Below are 21,477 nucleotides of genomic sequence, written 5' to 3'. Positions count from 1 at the left end.
GATGGGCGTGTGTGTGTGTGTGTGTGTGTGTGTGTGTGTGTGTGTGTGTGTGTGTGTGTGTTGTACTACTGCTGCCACATCTCTGCCTCTCTGCCCTTCTCATGGGGTCATCTCAGATGCTGGAGCTGGAGGAACTTAGTTAAAATACAGAAACACTGCGCTGGAATACTGGCTGGGAGCCTCAAAGCTAGGCCACATGGTGGGTTATAGAGATGGCTGTAAATCAGTGTTAACAGCAGTGCATGCCTGCGACACTGGATCCTAGATACACCACCACCTCCTAGTCCTTGTTCTAGGCTGTGGAATGATGGAGCACTAGTAATGACTGTGTTCAGGGTGCTGCTGTTTAGGATTTGGTCAGCTCAGTGTTAACAGGTGTAGGTCCTTAGCAGTTTAGCTCTTGGATAAGCATTGAAATGCATGTTAGTTCTTACAGAACAGTGCATTCATCATCTTGCAACCAAGCCCAATGATCCTGGAACTCACAGGGTAGAAGGGAAGAACTAGTTTGTGGGAGTTATTTTCTGAACTCCACATGTGTGCTGTGGTGCATACATAGGTATGGGCATGCACAATACTGTTTTTTAAAAATGTAATGGAAATTGTAGCAGAGGATCTGTCCCTAGCCCCTCCAATCCAAACAACTATCAGTGGTTTTCCCTAAGAGGGTGTATTGGAAGTCATTTTTCCTAAAATCTTTTAAGATTGTTTGAATCTAGTCTTTGTCTTTTATTGTTTATAATTCTGGAACTGGTTCTGAGATAGAGTTTGAAAACTAGGTTTAAGTTTTAAGGTTTTTAGTAAGCACCAGCAATTGTAATACCCATGCACTGGAAATCATACTTAAGCATAGAATACAAAATGACTTAATCTCTTTTAAGTCCTGAACTGTCTGAACTTATCTAAAACATTCAGTGAAACCAGGATACCAAAACTTTTTCCTTGGGTAGGTTTTAGCTAGGTGATACATATATTTCAAACTATTCCTATCATTCTTTATATTACAATGTGAAAATGGAAGATGATAGCCAGCCATGTTGATTTTTAATCATCCTATGTTTTGTTTAGTAACGTAGGTATGTGTTTGCAGGACAAAGAAGCATCAACAGGACTTTATCCACATGAAGAGTCATTTTTCTTGTTCTTTAACAGATACTGTGCTTGGCAGAGCAGATCAAATTTACTGAAGATGTAGAAAATGCCATCAAAGACCACAGCCTCCACCAGATTGAGGCACAACTGGTAGCTAAACTGGAGCGCTACACCAGTGTTGACACGAGCTCTGAGGACCCAGGGAACTCAGGTATGGGGACTGCACTTTGTGTTGCTGCCTGTCTTAGCCCATCTGTTGTGAGGGCTCTGTAGTGTCCAGCCTCCAGTGACTTACAGGGTACTTAAAGTTTTCTTCTTTTTTCTTTCCTTCTCCCTTTCTCACTTTTTTTCTTGATTTTTTGAGACAGGGTTTCTCTGTACAGCCTTTGCTTTTCTGGGAATTGTTCTGTAGACCAGGCTGGCCTCAAACTCAGAGATCTGCCTGCTTTGGCCTCTGAAGTGTGGGATTAAAGGTGTGCCACCATTCCTGGCTTATACTTAACTTTTTATTTTCTACTCAAAATCAGTATGTACTACTTGAGGTGGAAAGTCAAAGTTTTACTCACACGAATTTCTTTATGCTTCTGTCATGTCATTTATATGTACTGACATTCATTTTTGCTTTGAATTCTAAGATATAGTTTAAAGAGTTGAGAGGAAAAGACTGATTTACTCAGTATACTTCAGTGCGTATTCCAGGCTTCCTTCTGGTGCCATTGTGGTTTTCATCTCAGTCACTTTTAAGAGTGAATCTGGAAGGAGTTGGAGGAGCAGTAAGGGGTGGATATAATCAAAACATTGTATTACTTTCTCAAAGATTTAATCAAAAGTATTATACATATTTAAATAGAAGCTAGAAAAAAATCTGGTTTGTAGTTTTCAGCTATAAAATTTCTGTTTGTTCATATGTTGTTTTACTTCTTTGTTGACATTGTTCCTGTTCATTTCAGAAGTGCCTGTTACCTTTTGGAGTGTGTTGTTTGAGGCAAGGCCTCTTGTAAGCAGGTCAGCCTGCTGAGTGCCAGATCTTACAGTGCCTCCTCACTCCCAGCCTTGGTGGAGCACTGTTTGAACTGTCTTAAAGTCTTACCTAGTTTTTTCTGACTGCTGCACCCCAGCACCAGTACCAGGCAGTTGTCTGTCTGTACATAGACTCGGATGGTCGGGCTCCTTGAGTGTTAAATCACAGGGGAGTATATACTGGACATCTCTGTTATGAGTGTCTGGGTCTTTGCTTGACTCTCAGGCACAAGTGGACGTTTTTGAATTAGTGACATGAGCCCCAAGTTGTGGGCTGTGGCTCCTGTAGTGCCCGTCTCTCTCCAAACTTTGCCTCTTGACTCCAGCCCATGTGTGGTATTTGTGTGACAGTCAGTGCCCAGTGCCCAGTGTCACCTCTTGGCAGCATGGAGTTGATGAGCAAATCCCAGTGTCGTCCTTCTCTGTTGCTATCCTAGGCACCTCTGTGTCCCTTTGGGTCCTGTGGCCTGGAGTTGCATTTCCTTCCGTGTGTATTTATTCTCTTGTGTGCTCCGAGGGCGTCTGTTGGTTGTGCTACTTGGGAGAACAGAGGACAGTGAACAAGTGTGGTTTGCCTCTTTCTCTTGGATTTTCTTTTTGAGAAAATAAATCATTTTCTCAAGGATTTTTCCTTGAATTTTGGGGGAAGATACCTTCTTCCTGCAGCTTTAGGCCTTTCTGAGTTCCAGATGTCAGTGTTTTAGGGCACCATAAGACATTTTCTGCCTCTCAAATTTTATTTAGCTAGAAGCCTGTTAGAGTTCTGTTCTGTCCCAAGCTTGGCTTCTGATTATATGGTCTGGGACTCAGGATACCAAAGAAGCAACAACAAAAGAATATAACTTGCCTGTGGGCTTTTTAGCAGTTGTAATTCTGGCCCTCATCCCCAGTTTGCCTACTATTTGAGCCATAAGAGTCATTCCATACAGGGGTTTTGCTGCATTTAGAGGGGAAGAGGACAGGGTGTATGTCCTTTCTTGGGCTCCCCGTCTGACTGAATTTTATGCCTTTTACAAAGTTTTGCTACTACTTGTTGACTGTTGGTTTTATATGACTTATTTATCACAGTATTGCAGTGAATCTTGAAATTGACATTTAGAGTCTGACATGTGTGCACAGGATGTAGCTCACACTAATGTTGTTTCTTTTTTTTTAATGTGTAGAATCAGGCATTCTGGAGCTTAAGCTTAAAGCACTAATTCTTGATATTATTCATAATATTGATATTGTGAAGCAATTAAACCAAGTTCAAGTTCATACAACTGATGACTGGGCTTGGAAGAAACAAGTTAGATTCTATATGAAAAGTGACCATACATGTTATGTTCACATGGTGGATTCTGAACTTCAGTATACATACGAGTACCAGGTAGGATTCTTGGTAGAAGCATTTAATTTTTGGGGGTGGGGTAGAAACTATTTAAAGGTAATTTCTATTGGAAGACGTAATTACTTCTATTTCAGTATTTATTTATTTTTTACTGTCTTTTGTGTCAGAATTTGTAAGATGTTGTAAAAGAAAAAGTAAAATATTATTCTACTTACAAAAATTTCTTATGTTACCTTTGTCATCAGATTCTCTGAAGTGTATCTTTCCCATGAGGAACATTCATGAGGAATTTCAGATTATCTTTTTTTTTTTTTTTTTTTTTTTTTGAGACAGGGTTTCTCTGTGTAGCTTTGCGCCTTTTCCTGGATCTCGCTCTGTAGACCAGGCTGGCCTCAAACTCACAAAGATCCTCTGCCTCCCAAATGCTGGGATTAAAGGCGTGCGCCACCACTGCCCAGCTAGATTATCTTTAATTCAAGAGAGTTGTATGTAGATAGTTCCAATAAAGCAGTGGAACGTGTGTCTTTCCTCACAGCACTGTGGTTATAAATGTGATAGAGTGTGTTCACTGATTGTTTCAGTTTACAAGGATAAAAGATCTCATTCATATAATTTGCTCTAAAAAACATCCAGTTGTATTCTTTCTGCCGTTTTCTATCATAATGACTCTGTCATCGGAGTACTCCTGTTGGGGAGCAGCTGGTTGGCCTTCTGCGGGGAAATGATGACACGTCCTGCCCATGGCTGAAGGAGCTGGAGTGTCTTCTTCCTGCAGCATAGGAAACTTAAAAGCACTTTCTAAATTCATCATTTTATTTATTTATTTATTTTTCACTAAGAAAAATTTTTCATTCATTTTACACACCAATCCCTCTTCCTTCTCCCGCCCCTCAGCCTCCCCCGCAGCCTACCCCCTACTCCCTCCCACAAGAAGGCAAGGCCTCCCATGGGGAGGAACATCCAGATCATTTTAATTAGAATTTTCAGGATTAGTTTTACTTTGAGGCCCCAGGAAATAAGTTATGTGGATTAACAAATCAGAAGTGGCGTAATTGCTGTGTAATACATACTTAGATCTGTTTGTCTTGAGCATTGTCTTTGTGTCCTCATTAAGAATGAAAGAGACTACTTAGAAACTTGACCCTGGTTAAGTCTTTCAGGCCATAATGAGACATATGAAGTTTTATCTCAGGTTCTGCTTTTTAAATTTATTTCACTAAGAAAAAATGTGAATGTCTTCTGTGCTAAACAGTTGAACATGTGTGTTGCATATGAGGCTTTGTAACTTGGATGGAGTAGAACATGAGCGGACTAACACCATGCTTCCCTTATGTAGGGTAACACTCCCAAGCTGGTTTATACTCCATTGACAGACAAGTGCTACCTAACTCTGACTCAAGCCATGAAGATGGGACTTGGAGGGAATCCCTATGGACCTGCTGGAACTGGGAAAACTGAGTCAGTGAAGGCACTAGGTGGACTTCTTGGGAGACAAGTTTTAGTTTTTAATTGTGATGAGGTACAAATAATAAGTGTGAAATCATACTGTGTTAAATGTTTGATTATTTTTCTTGTGCATATAAAGGGAAGATTTTGTTTTCAAATCACCAACTGACTAATGGTGATCCCTTACTTTATTGCCTGTGAAGACCATGGACTCCTGGGCCTATGTGGTACTTGTCCCCCAGTATCTCAATTGCTAGCATTAGAAGCATACATTACCACGTTCAGTTTAAAAATCATTCTAGTTTTAAATCAATTAAACAAAAACTTGGTTTGAACTGGCAAGGTGTTGTGAGTTTTTATGCAGTACTCTTCTCATACTTGGCTAAGGAAAATTATTGTGAAGAAACATTTGAAAATGTGTAATGTTTGTGCTACACTGGAGAAAAACATTGTTTAGCAAGGGTAATACTAAATTAGAAAAGTAAAACAAAATGAAACATAAAGCCCTAAATACATCTTAGTGTTTGCAAAACATTTTGTGTGGGGGTTTTTACTTTGACTCAAGAAGGACTGAAATGAGCTGGGCAGTGGTGGTGCACGCCTTTAATCCCAGCACTTGGGAGGTAGAGGCAGGCAGATCTCAGAGTTTGAGGCCAGCCTGGTCTATAGAATGAGTTCCAGGATATCCAGTGTTACATAGAGAAACCCTGTCTTGAAAAAGAGAAACAAAACAAAAAAGACTGAAATGAATTCTTGTCTTTGTTTAGCTCTGTATTCTTTGGAGAGCACTTTCCCAGAAACTGCCCTGAGGTTTGAAGGAGTCACTTCTTAATCTTCCCCCCACTCTAGACTTTCTTTAACATAGGATCTCTCCAGATAGCCCAGGTTGGACTAGCACTCACCAGCGTTCTGTCCCAGCCCCAAGGGCTAGGATTACAGGCATGCGCCACTATTCTTGCCTTAAGTTTTATTGAAAAGCAAAGGAGATATTGATGGGTAAAATGATTAGTTTATCTGTTTATATGCACAAAAAAGCAAATTATTACTAGCACTAGAGATTTTCATCATTTTAAATGAAAATTATTTTTATTTTCAGGGCATTGATGTGAAATCAATGGGGCGAATATTTGTTGGTTTGGTGAAGTGTGGGGCCTGGGGTTGCTTTGATGAGTTCAATAGACTGGAGGAAGCTGTGCTGTCAGCTGTTTCCATGCAGATCCAGACCATTCAGGATGCTTTGAAGAATCACAGAACTGTATGTGAGCTGCTTGGCAAAGAGGTAGGGGATACCTTGTGTGACTTGGCTTTGCTCCTGCACAGGTCTCTGGGCGTTGCTGCCTCTAATTTGTGACCTGTGTGACTAGCCTTTTCATCTCTGAAATGGCTCTCAGGTTTCTGAACTATCACAGTGTATATAGTGTTTCCATGTATTGTCTCTTTAAATACTCAGTACAGACTTTGAATACAAATACTTCTATTCTACTTTATGGATGAAGGAACCAAGACTTGATAACAAGTATAGGGAATCTTGATTTGAATCAAAGTTTGTCTAATTCTGAAAGCTTATAATTTTGATCACTCTTTGACATGACTTCCAAAGACATACTGTGAGTAAATAGACATTGAAGTGAGTTATCTACTCTTAAACTTACATTCCTTGAAAACTTACTATGAAGGAAATCCACTATAATGCTGTGGGTTCCTGAGCTGTTCATTATGTATTACTTAAGGATATGCTTAGTATATTGGAGGCTGTTTTTGCTAGAATGTTGGGCTTACATGTAGAAATTGTATTATGATAAAATTTCTCTTTGTAAAATCTTTGTTGCCTATATTCTAAATTAATATTTCAGGTCGAAATAAATTCTAATTCTGGAATTTTTATCACCATGAATCCTGCTGGAAAAGGTTATGGAGGAAGGCAAAAGCTTCCAGATAATCTTAAGCAGCTTTTCAGGCCAGTGGCGATGTCCCGTCCTGACAATGATCTTATCGCAGAGGTGATTCTGTATTCAGAGGGCTTCAAAGATGCCAAAGAGCTGGGCAGAAAGTTGGTTGCCATTTTCAACCTGTCTAGGTGGGTTTTCCCATTTCAATATTCACATTTCATATTTCCAGTGATTGGTGTTTCTATTTCCTTATTTTTCTAGTTTATGTGGTGAGCTTGTTTGTCTTTTTATTGTGCTGTAGATATGATGTATTTTATTCCAAGTGATAGTAAAACATCTGTATTAAAACTGTTCTTAAAAAATTTTTTTTAATTTTAATTTTTTCTCTGAGAGAGGGTTTCTCAATGTAGCTCTGACTAACCTGGAAATCACTCTGTAGACCAGGCTGGTCTTGAACTCACAGAGATCCACCTGCCTCTGCCTCCCTAGTGCTGGGATTAAAGGTGCGTGCCACCACTGCCTGGCAAAACTGTTCTTTTTCTTATTTGTCATAAACTTGATATATTTCTTCATGATGTTTATGTGGACTGCTCTGACTAAATGGTTCTTACTTCACCAGTTTCCTAGCTGACCACTCAGAAGCTGCAGCTCTTGAGGATGGATGTCTTCACGTTTTATTTTTAGGATTAGAGGTTCATTTTTAGCTTCCTAGACACCCCAGAGTTCTGATGTATATCACTTACTAGATAATAGGGAGCCAGGATGGGATTAGAGGTAGGGAATAAGCTAGGCTACCAGAGATTTTTGTGAGGACAGGAATAGCTGCTTGTCACCATCTCTTCACGATGGGTTTACTTTGTTCCCGTGATTCTCCCTTTAGCTGTTTCCTTGAGTGATTATTTTGTGTGATTGGTTTTCTTGTGTAAATGAATGAAATTCTAGTATTAATTTCTGCAGCTCAGTCTGCATATCTTTGGATGTGATGCTAAAAGTAGTTTCTTGCAAAGTTAAGCTTTTTACATCTTTACTTCAGGGAACTTTTGACACCCCAGCAGCATTACGATTGGGGATTGAGAGCATTGAAGACTGTTCTTAGAGGAAGTGGGAATCTTCTAAGACAGTTGAAGAAAAATGGCACAAAACAAGATGGTATGATTGACTATTTAAAGTACTTAATTTTAAAAGTATGCTTTAATTTAAAATAGTTTATATTATTGAAAAGGTTGCAGATACAACGTAGACAATTTCTGTAAAACTTAGTGAGTTTTCTCTATTTTAACATCCTTAAATAGTGTGGTGTACTTGTCTCAATTAATTGAGCAGTTTTGCTGTGTTTTTATAAATTAAAGTGTATAATTTATTCTGATTTTTTTCTAATTTTGACCTGATATCCTATGAGAAAATTCAAGGGTACATTGCATGTGAAGTAGTGGTGATTTGTAAAAGCATAATCAAATGCACTTGCTTTTAAAATTAATGTTCATAGAATCAGAGGCTTTGTTGTATGCCTGTAATCCCAGAATTGAGGAGGCTGAGGCAGGAAGACTCAGTTCTAGGCCAGCCTGGGAAACATGTTGAGATCCTGCATCAAAACAAAGCAAACTCAACCCCAACAGTCAAGAAAGCAGTCACCAAGCGGCTTGTTCATCCCCAGACTGTAGGAATCCACCCTCAAAATTTCTAGGAATGTTTAGTGTTTCATGGAGCATGAGCCTTTGTTAGCAGAGACGTTGGAAACACGCCATGGTGCTTTTCCTTCCAATAGACAAAGGTGGTATATGTGGTAAGATTAGGCTCTTAGTGGGAAGAAGGCAGAGACAGATGCTCTTTTTGTCATGTTCTGTCACTAGGTGCATGGCATGACATCACCTGGGATGTTGGCTTTCTTCCTTTGGTGAAGGTGGTACTGACCAATCTTCTCTACTGTAAAATTGTAATTTTCCCCTGTTCCCTAGTTTGTGGCTGTAAACCCGTCACTAAGTCTATCTTACTCTCAAAGTGAGACAGGGAAGATGAAGCTCTGCCTCTCACCCTGGGCAGTAGCTGCTTCCATCAGTGCAGTTTCTGTGAAGGTTTTCCCTTTCCTCCTTCATGGATAGCTGAGACTCTTCACATCAGCATGTACTCAGACCGTACTTGGCTCATAGAAAGCAAAAGCAAATGCTCTTCTCCCATCTACACAGAATAAATGGGCCCTGTATAGCTGGAAGGTTTCCTGTGTCCCGTCTGGCCTATGGTCGGGATTAATCTCTTATCCACAGTCCCGCAGCCTTTTATAAAATAATCACACAGAGGCTTAATATTGTTTATAACTGCTTGGCCATTAGCTCAGGCTTATTACTGACTAGCTCTTACATTTAAATTAACCCATAATTCTTATCTATGTTTAGCCATATGGCTTGGTACCTTTTCTCAGTTCTGCCTTGTCATCTTGCTTCCTCTGTGTCTGGCTGGTGACTACTGACTCAGCCTTCCTCTTCCCAGAATTCTTCTTGTCTGCTTATCCTGCTTATACTTGCTGCCTGGCTACTGGCCAATCAGCATTTTATTTATCAACCTGTCAGAGCAACACATATTCACAGCATACAGAACAACATTCCATAGCAGCCCTGTGTCTGTGGATATATGCCTTCCAGAGAGGCTGAGTTTTCATCTTTTTCAGGTTGCTAGTAAAAATTAAGTTAAAAAACTATCAATCACAATCGAAGGAGAAAGAAGAACATTTCACAGTAAAAACAAATTTAAGCAATTTCTGTCCTAATGAAGCTCCACAGAAAGTGCTAGAAGGAAAACTTCCGTCAGAAGAAAGACTGAGATATGAGCATGGAAAAAGGATGACATGACATTACTTGTTTATGCTTTAATCCTGAAGGTTCATGTCTTCAAAAAGGAAGTGACTTGAACTCTGTTACTAGGTTGACATATGTAAAGGTAGACAGTTGTTTTGTGAAGGTCTTAACAACTTTCTACTTTTGATGGTTTTGAAGAAATATTCAAAATTCATGTGTAGTAAATAAAAATGACTATGAGTTCAGTACTTGAAATAACTCAGGAGCTGCTACATTCCTTTATATCTACTTACTGATAGTCAGCAATTACAGGGAAATGCCAGGAAACCCAAATATAGTGTCTCTGCCTTTGTGTATTTTTATTGCTTAGTCTGGAATAGCCTTACAAATAAGAATCTGGTAATGATATGAGCATTTGCTCTTAGCTTAAGAATGGGTTTTTGAGCTAGTTAGATCAAGTTGAATCAAAGATTACTGCTTAGAGCAGAGGTTCTCAACCTTCCTAATGCTGTGACCCTTTAACACAGTTCCTCAAGTTGTGCTGACCCCCAACCATAAAATTATTTTTTGTTGCTACTTCATAACTGTAATTTTCTACTGTTATGTATTGTAATATAAATATCTGTGTTTTCTAATGGTCTTATGTGACCCCTGTGAAAGGGATGTTTGACCAATCCCTCCAAAGGGGTCTCAACCTATATGTTGTGAACTGCTGGTTTAGAGTGTTATTTTAGGAAGAAAATTCTTTGTAAATTACATCAGAATTTGAAGAAACTTGAATCTAGAGTGGGTTTATTTGAATTTGAATCCTTATTGTAACATTTGCTCCCCTGTCATTGTCTTCGAGACTTAATGCCCTGTAGCTAGAGTTTTCCTGCCTGGCCCACAGTCAGGACAAATCTATCACCTGCCAGTCCCATAGCCTCAGACCCGACCAAGTAAACACAGAGACTTATATTGGTTACAAACTGTATGGCCATGGCAGGCTTCTTGCTAACTGTTCTTACAGCTTAAATTAATCCATTTCCATTAATCTATACCTTGCCACATGGCTCGTGGCTTACGGGCATCTTCACATGCTGTTTCTCATTGTGGCGGCTGGCAGTGTCTCTCTGACTCAGCCTTCCACTTCTCAGCTTTATTCTCCTCCTTGTCCCGCCTACACTTCCTGCCTAGCCAATGGCCAATCAGTGTTTTATTTATTGACTAATCAGCAACACATTTGCCATACAGACCATCCCACAGCAATGCCCTTGTATGTAAAACTGAAGTAATAATAGTAATTATTTTTAAACTACTTGACCATCAGAGGACCACATGACATAAAAAGTAAAGTAATATACAAATGGAAATGATACTCAGAGAAATAATGTTTTTTAATATGAAAGTCTGGTATACAGGGATTTGAATCCCAATTTATTTCTCAGTAGTCAAAACAGAGAAAAGGAAATGTAGCACTTATGATTTACTATTTTTAAATGTTTCTAGCATGCTGTTTAATAATTAGTAGTGATGTCAAGGCTCTAGCTTATTTGAAATGTTTTATCATCATTGAATTGATAATAAAAATAATTTATAAATAAAACTTTTTCTGTAGTTAATGAAAATCATATTGTGGTACAAGCACTGAGGCTTAATACAATGTCAAAGTTCACATTTGCTGATTGCACCCGGTTCGATGCACTGATCAAAGACGTCTTTCCTGGAATTGACTTTAAAGAAGTAGAGTACAGTGAATTAAGTGCTGCATTAAGACAAGTCTTTGAGGAGGCCAATTATGAAATCATACCCAATCAGGTAACGTCAGGGGTATTTTATCATAGGTTAATCCTGATTAACAATCCTTATCAGTCATCTTTCAATTTGTTTTTCATCTTTCAATTTTAATCTCACTCCAGGATGCTTTTTGGGTCTTCAAGTTCCAAATAGGGACTCTTGCTATAGTGTATCATTACTTCTGTCATCCATGCATGTTTAATGTTAATTATGTATTAACTCTCCACCAGATAATAATCTTCATGAAAGACAGCATCTATATGTTTTTTTTCATTTTTCTTTATTAAGAAATTTTTTACTCACTCCACATACCACCCACAGATCCCCCTCCTTCCTTCTCCCACCCTCCAGTCCTCTCTCCCAAGCCACCCTGCATCCCTACATCCCCCAATTCAAGGTCTCCCATGGGAGTCAGCAGAGCCCAGCACACTGAGCTTAGGCAGATCGAAGCCCCTTCCCACTGCACCAATGCTGTGTAAGGCATCCCATCACAGGTACCAGATTCCTAGAAGCTTGCCCATGTTCCAGGGACAGATCCCAAATATATGTTTTTGTTTAACATTTTTTTTCCTGGTTGCTGCCCATCATAGTGTCTTGCATATGGATAGATGGGTCATATAAACTTTTGCTTATTGATTACATGTGATTTAGTTGCACTTTGATAATTTACTAGTAGGAATTCTTTTAACAGAGCTTCTTTATGTGGAACAAATTATTATTTAAAATGAACATTTCGCTTTGACTTTTGTTGAGAAGTAGGATATGAATTAGTAACTTAGGAAGATCATTTATCAGAGTGAATGAATGACTAAACAAAGTAAAGGATGTATGTTTTCAACTTCATGCAAAGCAACCTCTTTAAAAGACAGATGTTGAGCTTAAAGGTAACATTGTAAATGTGTTCGATTTATTTAGCTTGTGGTCTACTTGAGCTTTTATTTTCCAGTAAAGAAGTCCCAGTAGAAGGGTGTTTGCCGAATGTCAATAGAACTGAGTATGACTGAATGTGGTAAGTAATATATGAACATGTTTCTTCCCTAACAGATGAAGAAGGCTCTAGAATTGTATGAACAGCTGCGCCAGAGGACAGGAGTTGTTATTGTTGGTCCAAGTGGTGCTGGCAAGTCTACCCTTTGGAGAATGTTAAGGGCTGCACTTTGTAAAATTGGCAAAGTAGTAAAACAATACACTATGAACCCCAAAGCTATGCCCAGACACCAGTTATTAGGACATATTGACATGGATACACGAGAATGGTCTGATGGTGTTTTGACAAATAGTGCTCGCCAAGTAGTTCGTGAACCTCAAGGTTGGTCACTGTCTAATTTTTTTTACCTAATAATGCCTAGAGAATAACATAACATGTTTACAATGTTCTTATTAAGATATGTGTGACTTAAAACTCTTTATAATGATGTTCTTTTGACACTTTAGTAGATGTTACTATTTTTTATTGTTGTTTTGTTGGGACAGAGTCTCACTCTGTAGCCCAGGCTGGCCTGGAACCCATGGTCCTCCTGGCAATTTAGCCTTACAAATGCTGGCTGGGATTATAGGTGCTTACCACCAACTGTGCTTGGATCAGGCTATCTTTTGACTTATCACTTGATAGCGACTTTTAATATTGTCAAAACTCAGAGTAACTTGATTAAGATCTAGTTCATGGATAATTTACTGAATGCATATAGAATCTTTGATTAATTAGTTGACATATGTCTTGTGAATGTGATTGATGTGTTTGAACATCATTAAGCTGTCAATGTGAATGTATCATTCTGAGTTACTTTGAAAATTGAAATGGTGAAACATGAAACAGTTTAGTTACTTCTTAGTCTAAATTTTCTCAACTTAGTTGTTTGTTTGTTTGTTTTCTTGTTTTCATTTTGTGTTTTTGAGACAGAATCTCACTATTGTAGACTTGGCCTGGAACTCACTATATAGACCAGACTGGTCTTAAACTCATTGACATCTGCCTGCCTCTGCCTCCAGAGTGCAGGTACTAAAGGCTTGTGCCTGACTTGACTTGGTTTTAAAGAGAATTTTTGACCAGAATCTCAATAGACTACTTTTGATAAGTCTTAATTAGTAGCTTTTCAAGTAAGGCAGTGGGTAATTATTCAGAAATTCATGGCAGTGGAGGGCTTTTCAACGAAGTTTTTTCTTTTTTCTTGTAATGCTGCATTAAATAGAGACAACATACTACCCCTTTCTCACACTATTGGTGACATTTCCCTCTTTGAATTGTTTAAAAGGCCTAAGGACAATTTGAAGCACTCTGATTTTAGGAAGGATGGGTAAAATGTCTCTGTTCTTGAAAAGACTACAGGCATTGTATGTGTGCAGCCTAGTTAGTGCTCTTCCCATTTCAGGTCATCCTTGAAAGCACTAAAATCCATGGCAGTAGTCAGTATTTTATTTCTCATGAAAATTAGGTTTCCCATATTTCTAAAAGAGACATTATATAGCAGATATTGATGTATTCTCATGGCATGGCCAAACACATAGCTTGGGAGATTATTTTAGAGGTATGTCATAGGAATAGGAATATCCATCTTACATACTATGTTTTAAGGGATATTGTAAGTTCAATCTGTATGGTTAGAGACCACAATAATATCTTATGGGCTGTAGCTGAGCTTCGGGCAGCAGAGGCAGGATTGCCCACAGCTTCTCTAGCACATGCATAGCACTGTTGACTATGACACTGCAACTTGCTCAGCTCTGCTTTTTATATTAAGATGGAAATTAGTTCTAACTAATGAAAGTTACTTTATTCTTTTTTTTTTTTTTTTTTTTTTTTTTTTTTTGAGACAGGGTTTCTCTGTATAACTTTGGAGCTTGTCCTGGAACTCACTTGGTAGCCCAGGCTGGCCTCGAACTCACAGAGATCCGCCTGCCTCTGCCTCCTGAGTGCTGGGATTAAAGGTGTGTGCTATCACCACTGCCCAGCGAAAGTTACTTTATTCTCTATGTTGGACTGTTAGCAGTATCTGGCATATCCGTGTGTGTGTGTGTGTGTGTGTGTGTGTGTATGTGTGTGTGTGTGTGTGTGTGTGTGATTTTTTAAATTCTTCATTCTTGTGATTTGGAAATAGAAGTCAGCTCATGGATAATTTGTGATGGTGACATTGACCCTGAATGGATAGAATCTCTGAATTCTGTTCTGGATGATAATCGGCTGCTCACCATGCCCAGTGGAGAAAGGATTCAGTTTGGCCCAAATGTTAACTTTGTATTTGAAACTCATGATTTAAGCTGTGCTTCACCAGCCACAATATCTAGAATGGGAATGATATTTCTGAGGTAAGCCACAGGTCATTTCTATATGATATATTAGAATAGTCTTTGTCATTTTGATTTCATAACTAAGTTAGGAATAGATAAATAATGTGTACATATTGATTGAATCTATGTTTAACGGATTTTAATTGATTTAGAGTTTGTTTTATTATATATGAATTCTTTTAGCAATTCGGTTAAGCATTATTTTCTTTAAGAGAAATAGCAAGTATTTAATTTCCTTCAAACAAATTTTTAAATATCCAGTTCTTTGGTTGAGGGGCAGCTAGGTTGTTTCCAGGTTCTGGCTATTATGAATAATGCTGCTATGAACATGATTGAGCAAGTGACCTTGTGGTATGATTGAGCATCTTTTTGGTATATGCCCAATAGCGTATTGCTGGGTCTTGAGGTAGGTTGATTCCCAATTTTTTGATAAACTGCCATATTGATTTCTTGAGTGGCTGTACAAGATTGCACTCCCACTAGCAGTGGAAGAGTGTTCCCCCTACTCACATCCTCTCCAACACAGGCTGTTGTTAGCTATTTTGATCTTAGCCATTCCGACAGGTATAAGATAGTATCTCAGAGTCGTTTTGATTTGCATTTCCCTCATGGCCAACTAAGCACTGGGCTGAGCTCCTAGACTTCAGTTAAAGAGAGGGAGGAGGGATCACAGGAGCAAGTGAGGTCAAGATCATGATGGGGCAAACCACAGAGACAGCTGACCCAAACTGGTGGGAGCTCATGGACTCTGGCCTGTCAGGTAGGGAACATGCATGAGATTGAACTATGTGGTTGACAGTTATATGGCTAGATCTGTTTGGGGAGCTCCTGGCAGTGGGACCAGGACTTATCCCCAGTGCATGAAATGCCTTTTTGGAACACATTTCCAGGGTGGGATACCTTGTCAGCCTGACACCTTGGGGAGGGGCTTGGTCCTGCCTCAACTTAGTATGCCAGACTTTGTTGACCACCCCAAGGGAGGCCTTATCTTCTCTGAGGAGTGGATGGGGGTGGGATGGGGGGAGCGGGGGGAGTGGGAGAAGAGGAGGGAGGGGGAACTGGGATTGTTATTAAAATGAAAAAAACCTGTTTTGTAAAAAAATAAATAAATTTAAAAAAAGATTTAAATACTGTGATTGAATTCAGAGATGTAAGCATACTAAATAAGTACTAGTCTATCGTATTTAAATCTCAGGAGCACATCTTAGTTACAGAGTTATAAATCATAAGAGTTTAGGACTAATTCAGATATAATTGGTCCTGAAGACTAACCTCTGCATACAGCTTGACAACCTCTTTCCTAAGTGTTTGCTTACTTTTCCAGTGAACCGAGAAGAGGCGTAAAGAGCAAAAATGAGTACTAATTAGTTTTAGATGTCATGTGTGCTAACTAGTTTTAGAAGTGATGTACTCAGTCACGAACCAGAACTTGACCATTTGGACCAGTTTCATTTTCCCAAATGAGTAATAGTTTGGCAAAAATGTTTAGAATTTGTTATTCATAATGCCTGTATTTTGTAATGTTGTGAATGGCACATTGCTGTCTGTAATCACTTGGGTTTAGATTATGTTTTAAAATTATTTAACTGCTTATTTTACTGTAAGTATTTTAAGAAACATTTATAAGAAACTAATCATAAACTTCAATTGATATTAGGGTAAATTATTAAGATAATATTATTTTAGGTATATAGTTTCATTGTAATATTTGTATAAATTTATCATTTATTCAGTGTTATAATCTTGTGAAAATATTATAGTAAAAGGTAAGTTTACAGGTAAATTTAAAAATTCTTATTGAATATTTATTGTTTATTTTACATTAATTTAAATATATTAGAAAGACTGCATAAAAAGAGTGAGACTAAAAAAAGACTTTGGAAGGGGTGCTGTGACCATTTAGCAGAGGGTCACATATTGCTGCAGAGGGTTGTAAATTGTTGGTGGCACAGGCATTGGTTGTGGGAGGCACAACAGATATGTGTGATTTCATGTAAAACATAGCTGTAAACTCGGAGGTCGCTGCGTGCTCTACCTTGGACCTTTTGGGTTTCCTTTATTTCTTGATGTTGCTGAGCATTTGTCCATGGAGAGGCCCAATGAGAACTTTTAAGTAGGGTCTGGAGTGCTGCTAGTGTTCTACAGTGTGTGTAAGCGCGCGCACACACACACACACACACACACACACACACGCAGACACACACACACACACACACACACACACACACACACACACACACAGAAGTTACCAGTGCCGGCTTTCTGTGCTGACACTTGACCCTTGATGGAATGACATCCCTAGGAGCAGGAATTGGTTTGAAGTTAGTTGACAGTTTCTTCCTAAATAACTGGCATGTTTGTGTTAATCCTTGCAGTGATGAAGAGACAGATCTTAATTCTCTGATAAAATCTTGGTTGAGGAATCAGCCTGCTGAATACAGAAGTAATCTTGAGAACTGGATTGGAGATTATTTTTCAAAAGCTTTACAGTGGGTTTTAAAGCAGGTGAGCTGACCATGATATTTCATGATCAGAGAGGTGGGATGTATAATCAGGAATTGTGCCTGCGTTTGCTGCTTTGTGGTAGAGCTCTGCTGGGAGTGGGGTGTAGAGTAGATGCCATCGCTGCTGTCCTTCTCTCCACTTACATTGCTTATATTAGCTAAATAAGAAGGCTTCATGTTTGTGTCTATAGAATCTTGCCTAATTTAACTAAAAAGGTTGAATACTAGAATGTCTTTTTCTCAGTGGAAAAACCACCTTGTCTCATTTTACTGTTCATAATTACTCCACTCTGCTTCCTGTCATGAGGGACTAAAGGTTCTGAAACTATGAGAATCATGTTATATCATGTATCTCATGTTAAATACATTACTAAGCTAGTAAAAATGGATGGCGAGTTACTTATAGTAATATTTGAAACATTTGCTTATGCAATAAAAATGGACATCTGAATTTGTGAAGTCTAATACTTGAGGGACTGAGATGAAAGCTAGTAAGGTCATGCCTTCCTAGAGAGGGGTGTCTCTGGGCCATGAATGCCACGTGAACACATCACCAATGTCCACCAGCATGGCAGGAATACTGCTATGTTGGTGCTTTACCATGAGGCATGAGTGACCCTTAGCATGAAAAGAAGACTGTAGGGGGTTTCCATATATACATGAGTTTTAATGTGGCTTTTATTTCATGTTATTAATTTTATGAAAAACTTAAACATATTAAACAGAAATTAAATAGCAGCAGTTTCTTTGAAGTCAAATGATTGTTAGTTTGAACTTGATCTAGAAGTCACATTTTCATATTGATCAAAATACATAAAAATTGAAAATTTGCTCTAGTTTTTCATCCTTTTCTGTTTGCTTTTCTTCCTGTGTGAGGATGAAAGCTGGAGAAATTAGATGAGTATTAAAATATTGCAAATTAATTAGTTTTTCCCAGTCTTTAGAAAAGGAAGGTTTTCCTACTCCTGTAGTATGATGAAGGTGTTTCTCTCCCTTGCTTCCATCCTAACACTCACCAACAATATTAGTACCTGTCCGCACTTGCCTGGATGTTCCTTGAGGACAGGGACTAAACCTGCCATTCCCCTTAGTGAGTTCCCAGAGCAGGCTTGTTAAGGAGAGTGAGTGGGCAGTTGGTACTGGTGCTGAGATGCCTGATGTCTGCCTCTGGCATCTTTTCATCATTGTTTCATTTAAGTAAGATATACAGAGCCTAGCAGTGCTGATGTCTTGAGATCTGTTAAGTTACTGGTGTTAATACCTGTGTGAATGTTTGGATTAGGGTGTACTACTAGATAGAGTAGACTTATGTATGAGATTTGATATGACAGGGTAAGATGATTAAATCCTAGAGTAGACGGAAGAGAGGTGGAAAATGAATAGGTCATGTTTGTAGCAGTTACTTTTGTGCCACTGTTAAGGCACGAGAGAGATTTCGGCTCGTAGTTTCAGAACCTTTAGTCCATCATGACCAAGAAGCAGGGCGGAGTTGATGGAGGTCATGGCCGTGGTGGCTGGCGCTGGGGCACCTTGCATCACCGTGCCTCACTTTGGTGGCAAAAAGCAGAGAAAATAGGACAGAGCCAGGGTGGCTGTAAATGTGAAGAAAGGGTTCCCTCTAGGGACTGACTTCTACCTACTAGATCTTGCCTGTTAAAGCTTGTAACTACACAACATGTTACAGATTGGAGACAGGCCTCAGAACATGAAACTGTGGTGGGCATTTCAGATGTGAACCACACCTTACCTCTTGTCTAAAGCTTTAAAAACATGTATGTATATTCTTCAGGCTGAGGATGTACATCATTGTAACTATTTGAGAATTCTAGTGTTTATAGTTCAAAATACATAATTACTTTTAAAAATTATTCTTGTATTTTCAAAGTATATATGTAAACTGAATAACATCCATACTTCCTATAGAATGAGAGAGATGTATTTAAAGGTTGTTTGGCAGTAATCTATGTCTATTTATATGGTTTTGCATTTGCTGGTTGATAATTGTTTTTTCTGCCTTGGTTACATGAATTTTAATCAACAGAATGACTACGTGGTAGAAACAAGTTTGGTTGGGACTGTCATGAATGGTTTATCCCACCTTCATGGATGTAAAGATCATGACCAGTTTATTATTAATCTTATACGAGGACTGGGTGGAAATCTGAACATGAAATCTCGTCTGGAATTTACCAAGGAGGTAAGGGCCATTGTTCAGCCTCTTTTTCAACCACATTCTTCAGCTTTTCTTGACCCTTAAGTCTCAACACACAGTGATGTAGTTCTAAGGCATGCAGCTTCAGTTATGAATTTATTCATTTGGTAGACTAACAGGACATATGTATCTGTATGGGTCTGTATGCATGTTTGTGTGTGTATACATGGTTCTGTGTATCAAACTTAGGGTTTCTGGTATTCTCAAAATTTTATGGTATTTTGTAATAAGATAAGGCTTGGAACATAAAAGTATAAATTAGGCTTGAATTTACTTAGCCATAGGAATATATGCCAGTATTTCATTTAGCTTTAAATAATTCTTTTAAATAGAATAGTGTTAGCACTTAGAAATGCTGGACTATTTCTAATTATTGTCTTAATAATGTCAGATTGCGTTTGAGCCAGTTGGTTAGAAAGCCATTTTTAGATCATGAAGGACAATGCTTTCCTTTTCCTTTTCTTTTGTGTGTGTGGATGTTTTCCTGCATGTATGTCTGTGCACCATGTGCATGCCTGGGCCTGTGGAGGCCAGAATACAATGTTGGCTCCCCTGCAACTGGAGTTATGATGACTGTGAGCCTTTATGCAGGTGCTGAGAATTGAACCTGGGTCCTTTGGAAGAGAAGCCAGTGTTCTTAACCATCTCTCAGACCCTACAAGGGACTTGTCCCCTTTGCAATGATTAAATAAGACCGACACGGTGTCCCATCACTGTTGTTTGTGGCGCTCTCTGTGCTGTTGGCTTCTCCGTGGCTGTGTGTCCTCTTGCCTCTCACTGTTGCTCCTCAGCACCTCCCTGCATGCTCTCTGAAACATTCTTGTGTACAAACAGCAGCTTTCAGTAAGGAGGAGCAGAATAACCCATCGGATTTGTGGTGTATTGAAGTCACTTCTGGGAAATGTTGGAAATAAAGGGCTTTAGCATCCGTGAAGTCTGCGGTTTGTGAGAATGCTACTACAACTTGGATATATCTGTAAATATCTATCAAATTGGTAGCTTTATATGTATTTTTATTTTACTTCGGATCATATTGAGATAAAATACTATTTTAATTTTAAAATTTGCTTAGAAGTGGTATGTATATAAACTTTATTAACAAGGTGATTTACTGTGGAGATGTTCACTTTGATGGCTTGAACACTTATCCACTGTTTGGAATATGTACAAACTCCTCATTACAATGTTTTCCTCTAAAGGTCTTTAACTGGGCACGGGAATCCCCTCCAGACTCTCATAGACCAATGGACACCTACTATGACTCGGATCGAGGACAGTTAGCATCCTACATGCTTAAGAAGCCAGAGAGCCTGACAGCTGATGACTTCAGCAGTGGTCATACCCTCCCTGTCATCCAGACTCCCGACATGCAGCGAGGTCTAGATTATTTCAAACCTTGGCTGAGTTCTGATACTAAACAGCCGTTTATTCTTGTAGGACCAGAAGGATGTGGCAAAGGGTAAGAAAAATGTTTTCAAAGGTACATACTGTGAATTCTATATACTTTGTACAACTGAACTTAGGAGGTCTGCAAGAATTCTAGGAATACTTTAAAATACACATCCCCACCCCCACCCCCACTCCAGTTTAAAAGTTAGAAAGTTACCATGATGATCATGGAAACCATATCATATTCATTCTCAACATAATCTGAAATAATTTAGAAGGAGTGTTTAGTTGGACACATTTTCCCAGTGAGATGTCCCCCAGTGTCAGCTGTCTCCCCTGAGATGTCACCTGTGTCTCGTAGGATGCTGCTCAGGTATGCCTTCTCTCAGCTCCGCTCCACGGAGATTGCCACCGTCCATTGCAGTGCTCAGACCACTTCTCGGCATCTTCTGCAGAAGCTGAGCCAGACTTGCATGGTCATCAGTACAAACACTGGTCGAGTGTACCGACCGAAAGATTGTGAAAGACTTGTTCTGTACCTAAAAGATATCAACCTACCCAAGCTTGACAAGTGGGGCACCAGCACACTGGTGGCTTTCCTCCAGCAGGTGAGTCTTCGCAGCTGCTGCATTTGCCTATAATTGGAGCCAGTCTGTTGGCTTTTCTCATAGATAAAAAAATCTACTTTTCTTGGACCAGTTTTATCTAGTATGTGTCATTAGAATTTAAATACATGAAATATTTA

At 39.0% G+C, this 21,477-nt stretch overlaps 1 protein-coding gene across 1 annotated transcript in view; it reads left to right on the top strand.

The window, feature by feature from the left end:
• Dync2h1 (dynein cytoplasmic 2 heavy chain 1) overlaps positions 1–21,477 on the top strand; it is a 228,876-nt gene that overhangs the window by 39,999 nt on the left and 167,400 nt on the right. The window contains exons 31-43 of the mRNA XM_059267214.1: positions 1,153–1,303; positions 3,276–3,481; positions 4,779–4,961; positions 5,985–6,167; positions 6,742–6,965; positions 7,811–7,926; positions 11,164–11,363; positions 12,387–12,651; positions 14,438–14,645; positions 17,003–17,132; positions 19,173–19,328; positions 20,543–20,802; positions 21,094–21,340. Of these exons, the coding sequence (XP_059123197.1) occupies positions 1,153–1,303; positions 3,276–3,481; positions 4,779–4,961; positions 5,985–6,167; positions 6,742–6,965; positions 7,811–7,926; positions 11,164–11,363; positions 12,387–12,651; positions 14,438–14,645; positions 17,003–17,132; positions 19,173–19,328; positions 20,543–20,802; positions 21,094–21,340 (2,529 nt within the window). The remainder of the gene's footprint in view (positions 1–1,152; positions 1,304–3,275; positions 3,482–4,778; positions 4,962–5,984; positions 6,168–6,741; positions 6,966–7,810; positions 7,927–11,163; positions 11,364–12,386; positions 12,652–14,437; positions 14,646–17,002; positions 17,133–19,172; positions 19,329–20,542; positions 20,803–21,093; positions 21,341–21,477) is intronic.

The sequence above is a fragment of the Peromyscus eremicus genome, chromosome 7 (assembly GCF_949786415.1).
Source record: "Peromyscus eremicus chromosome 7, PerEre_H2_v1, whole genome shotgun sequence".
NCBI lineage: Eukaryota > Metazoa > Chordata > Mammalia > Rodentia > Cricetidae > Peromyscus > Peromyscus eremicus.
This window is presented reverse-complemented; position numbering and strand designations above follow the sequence as displayed.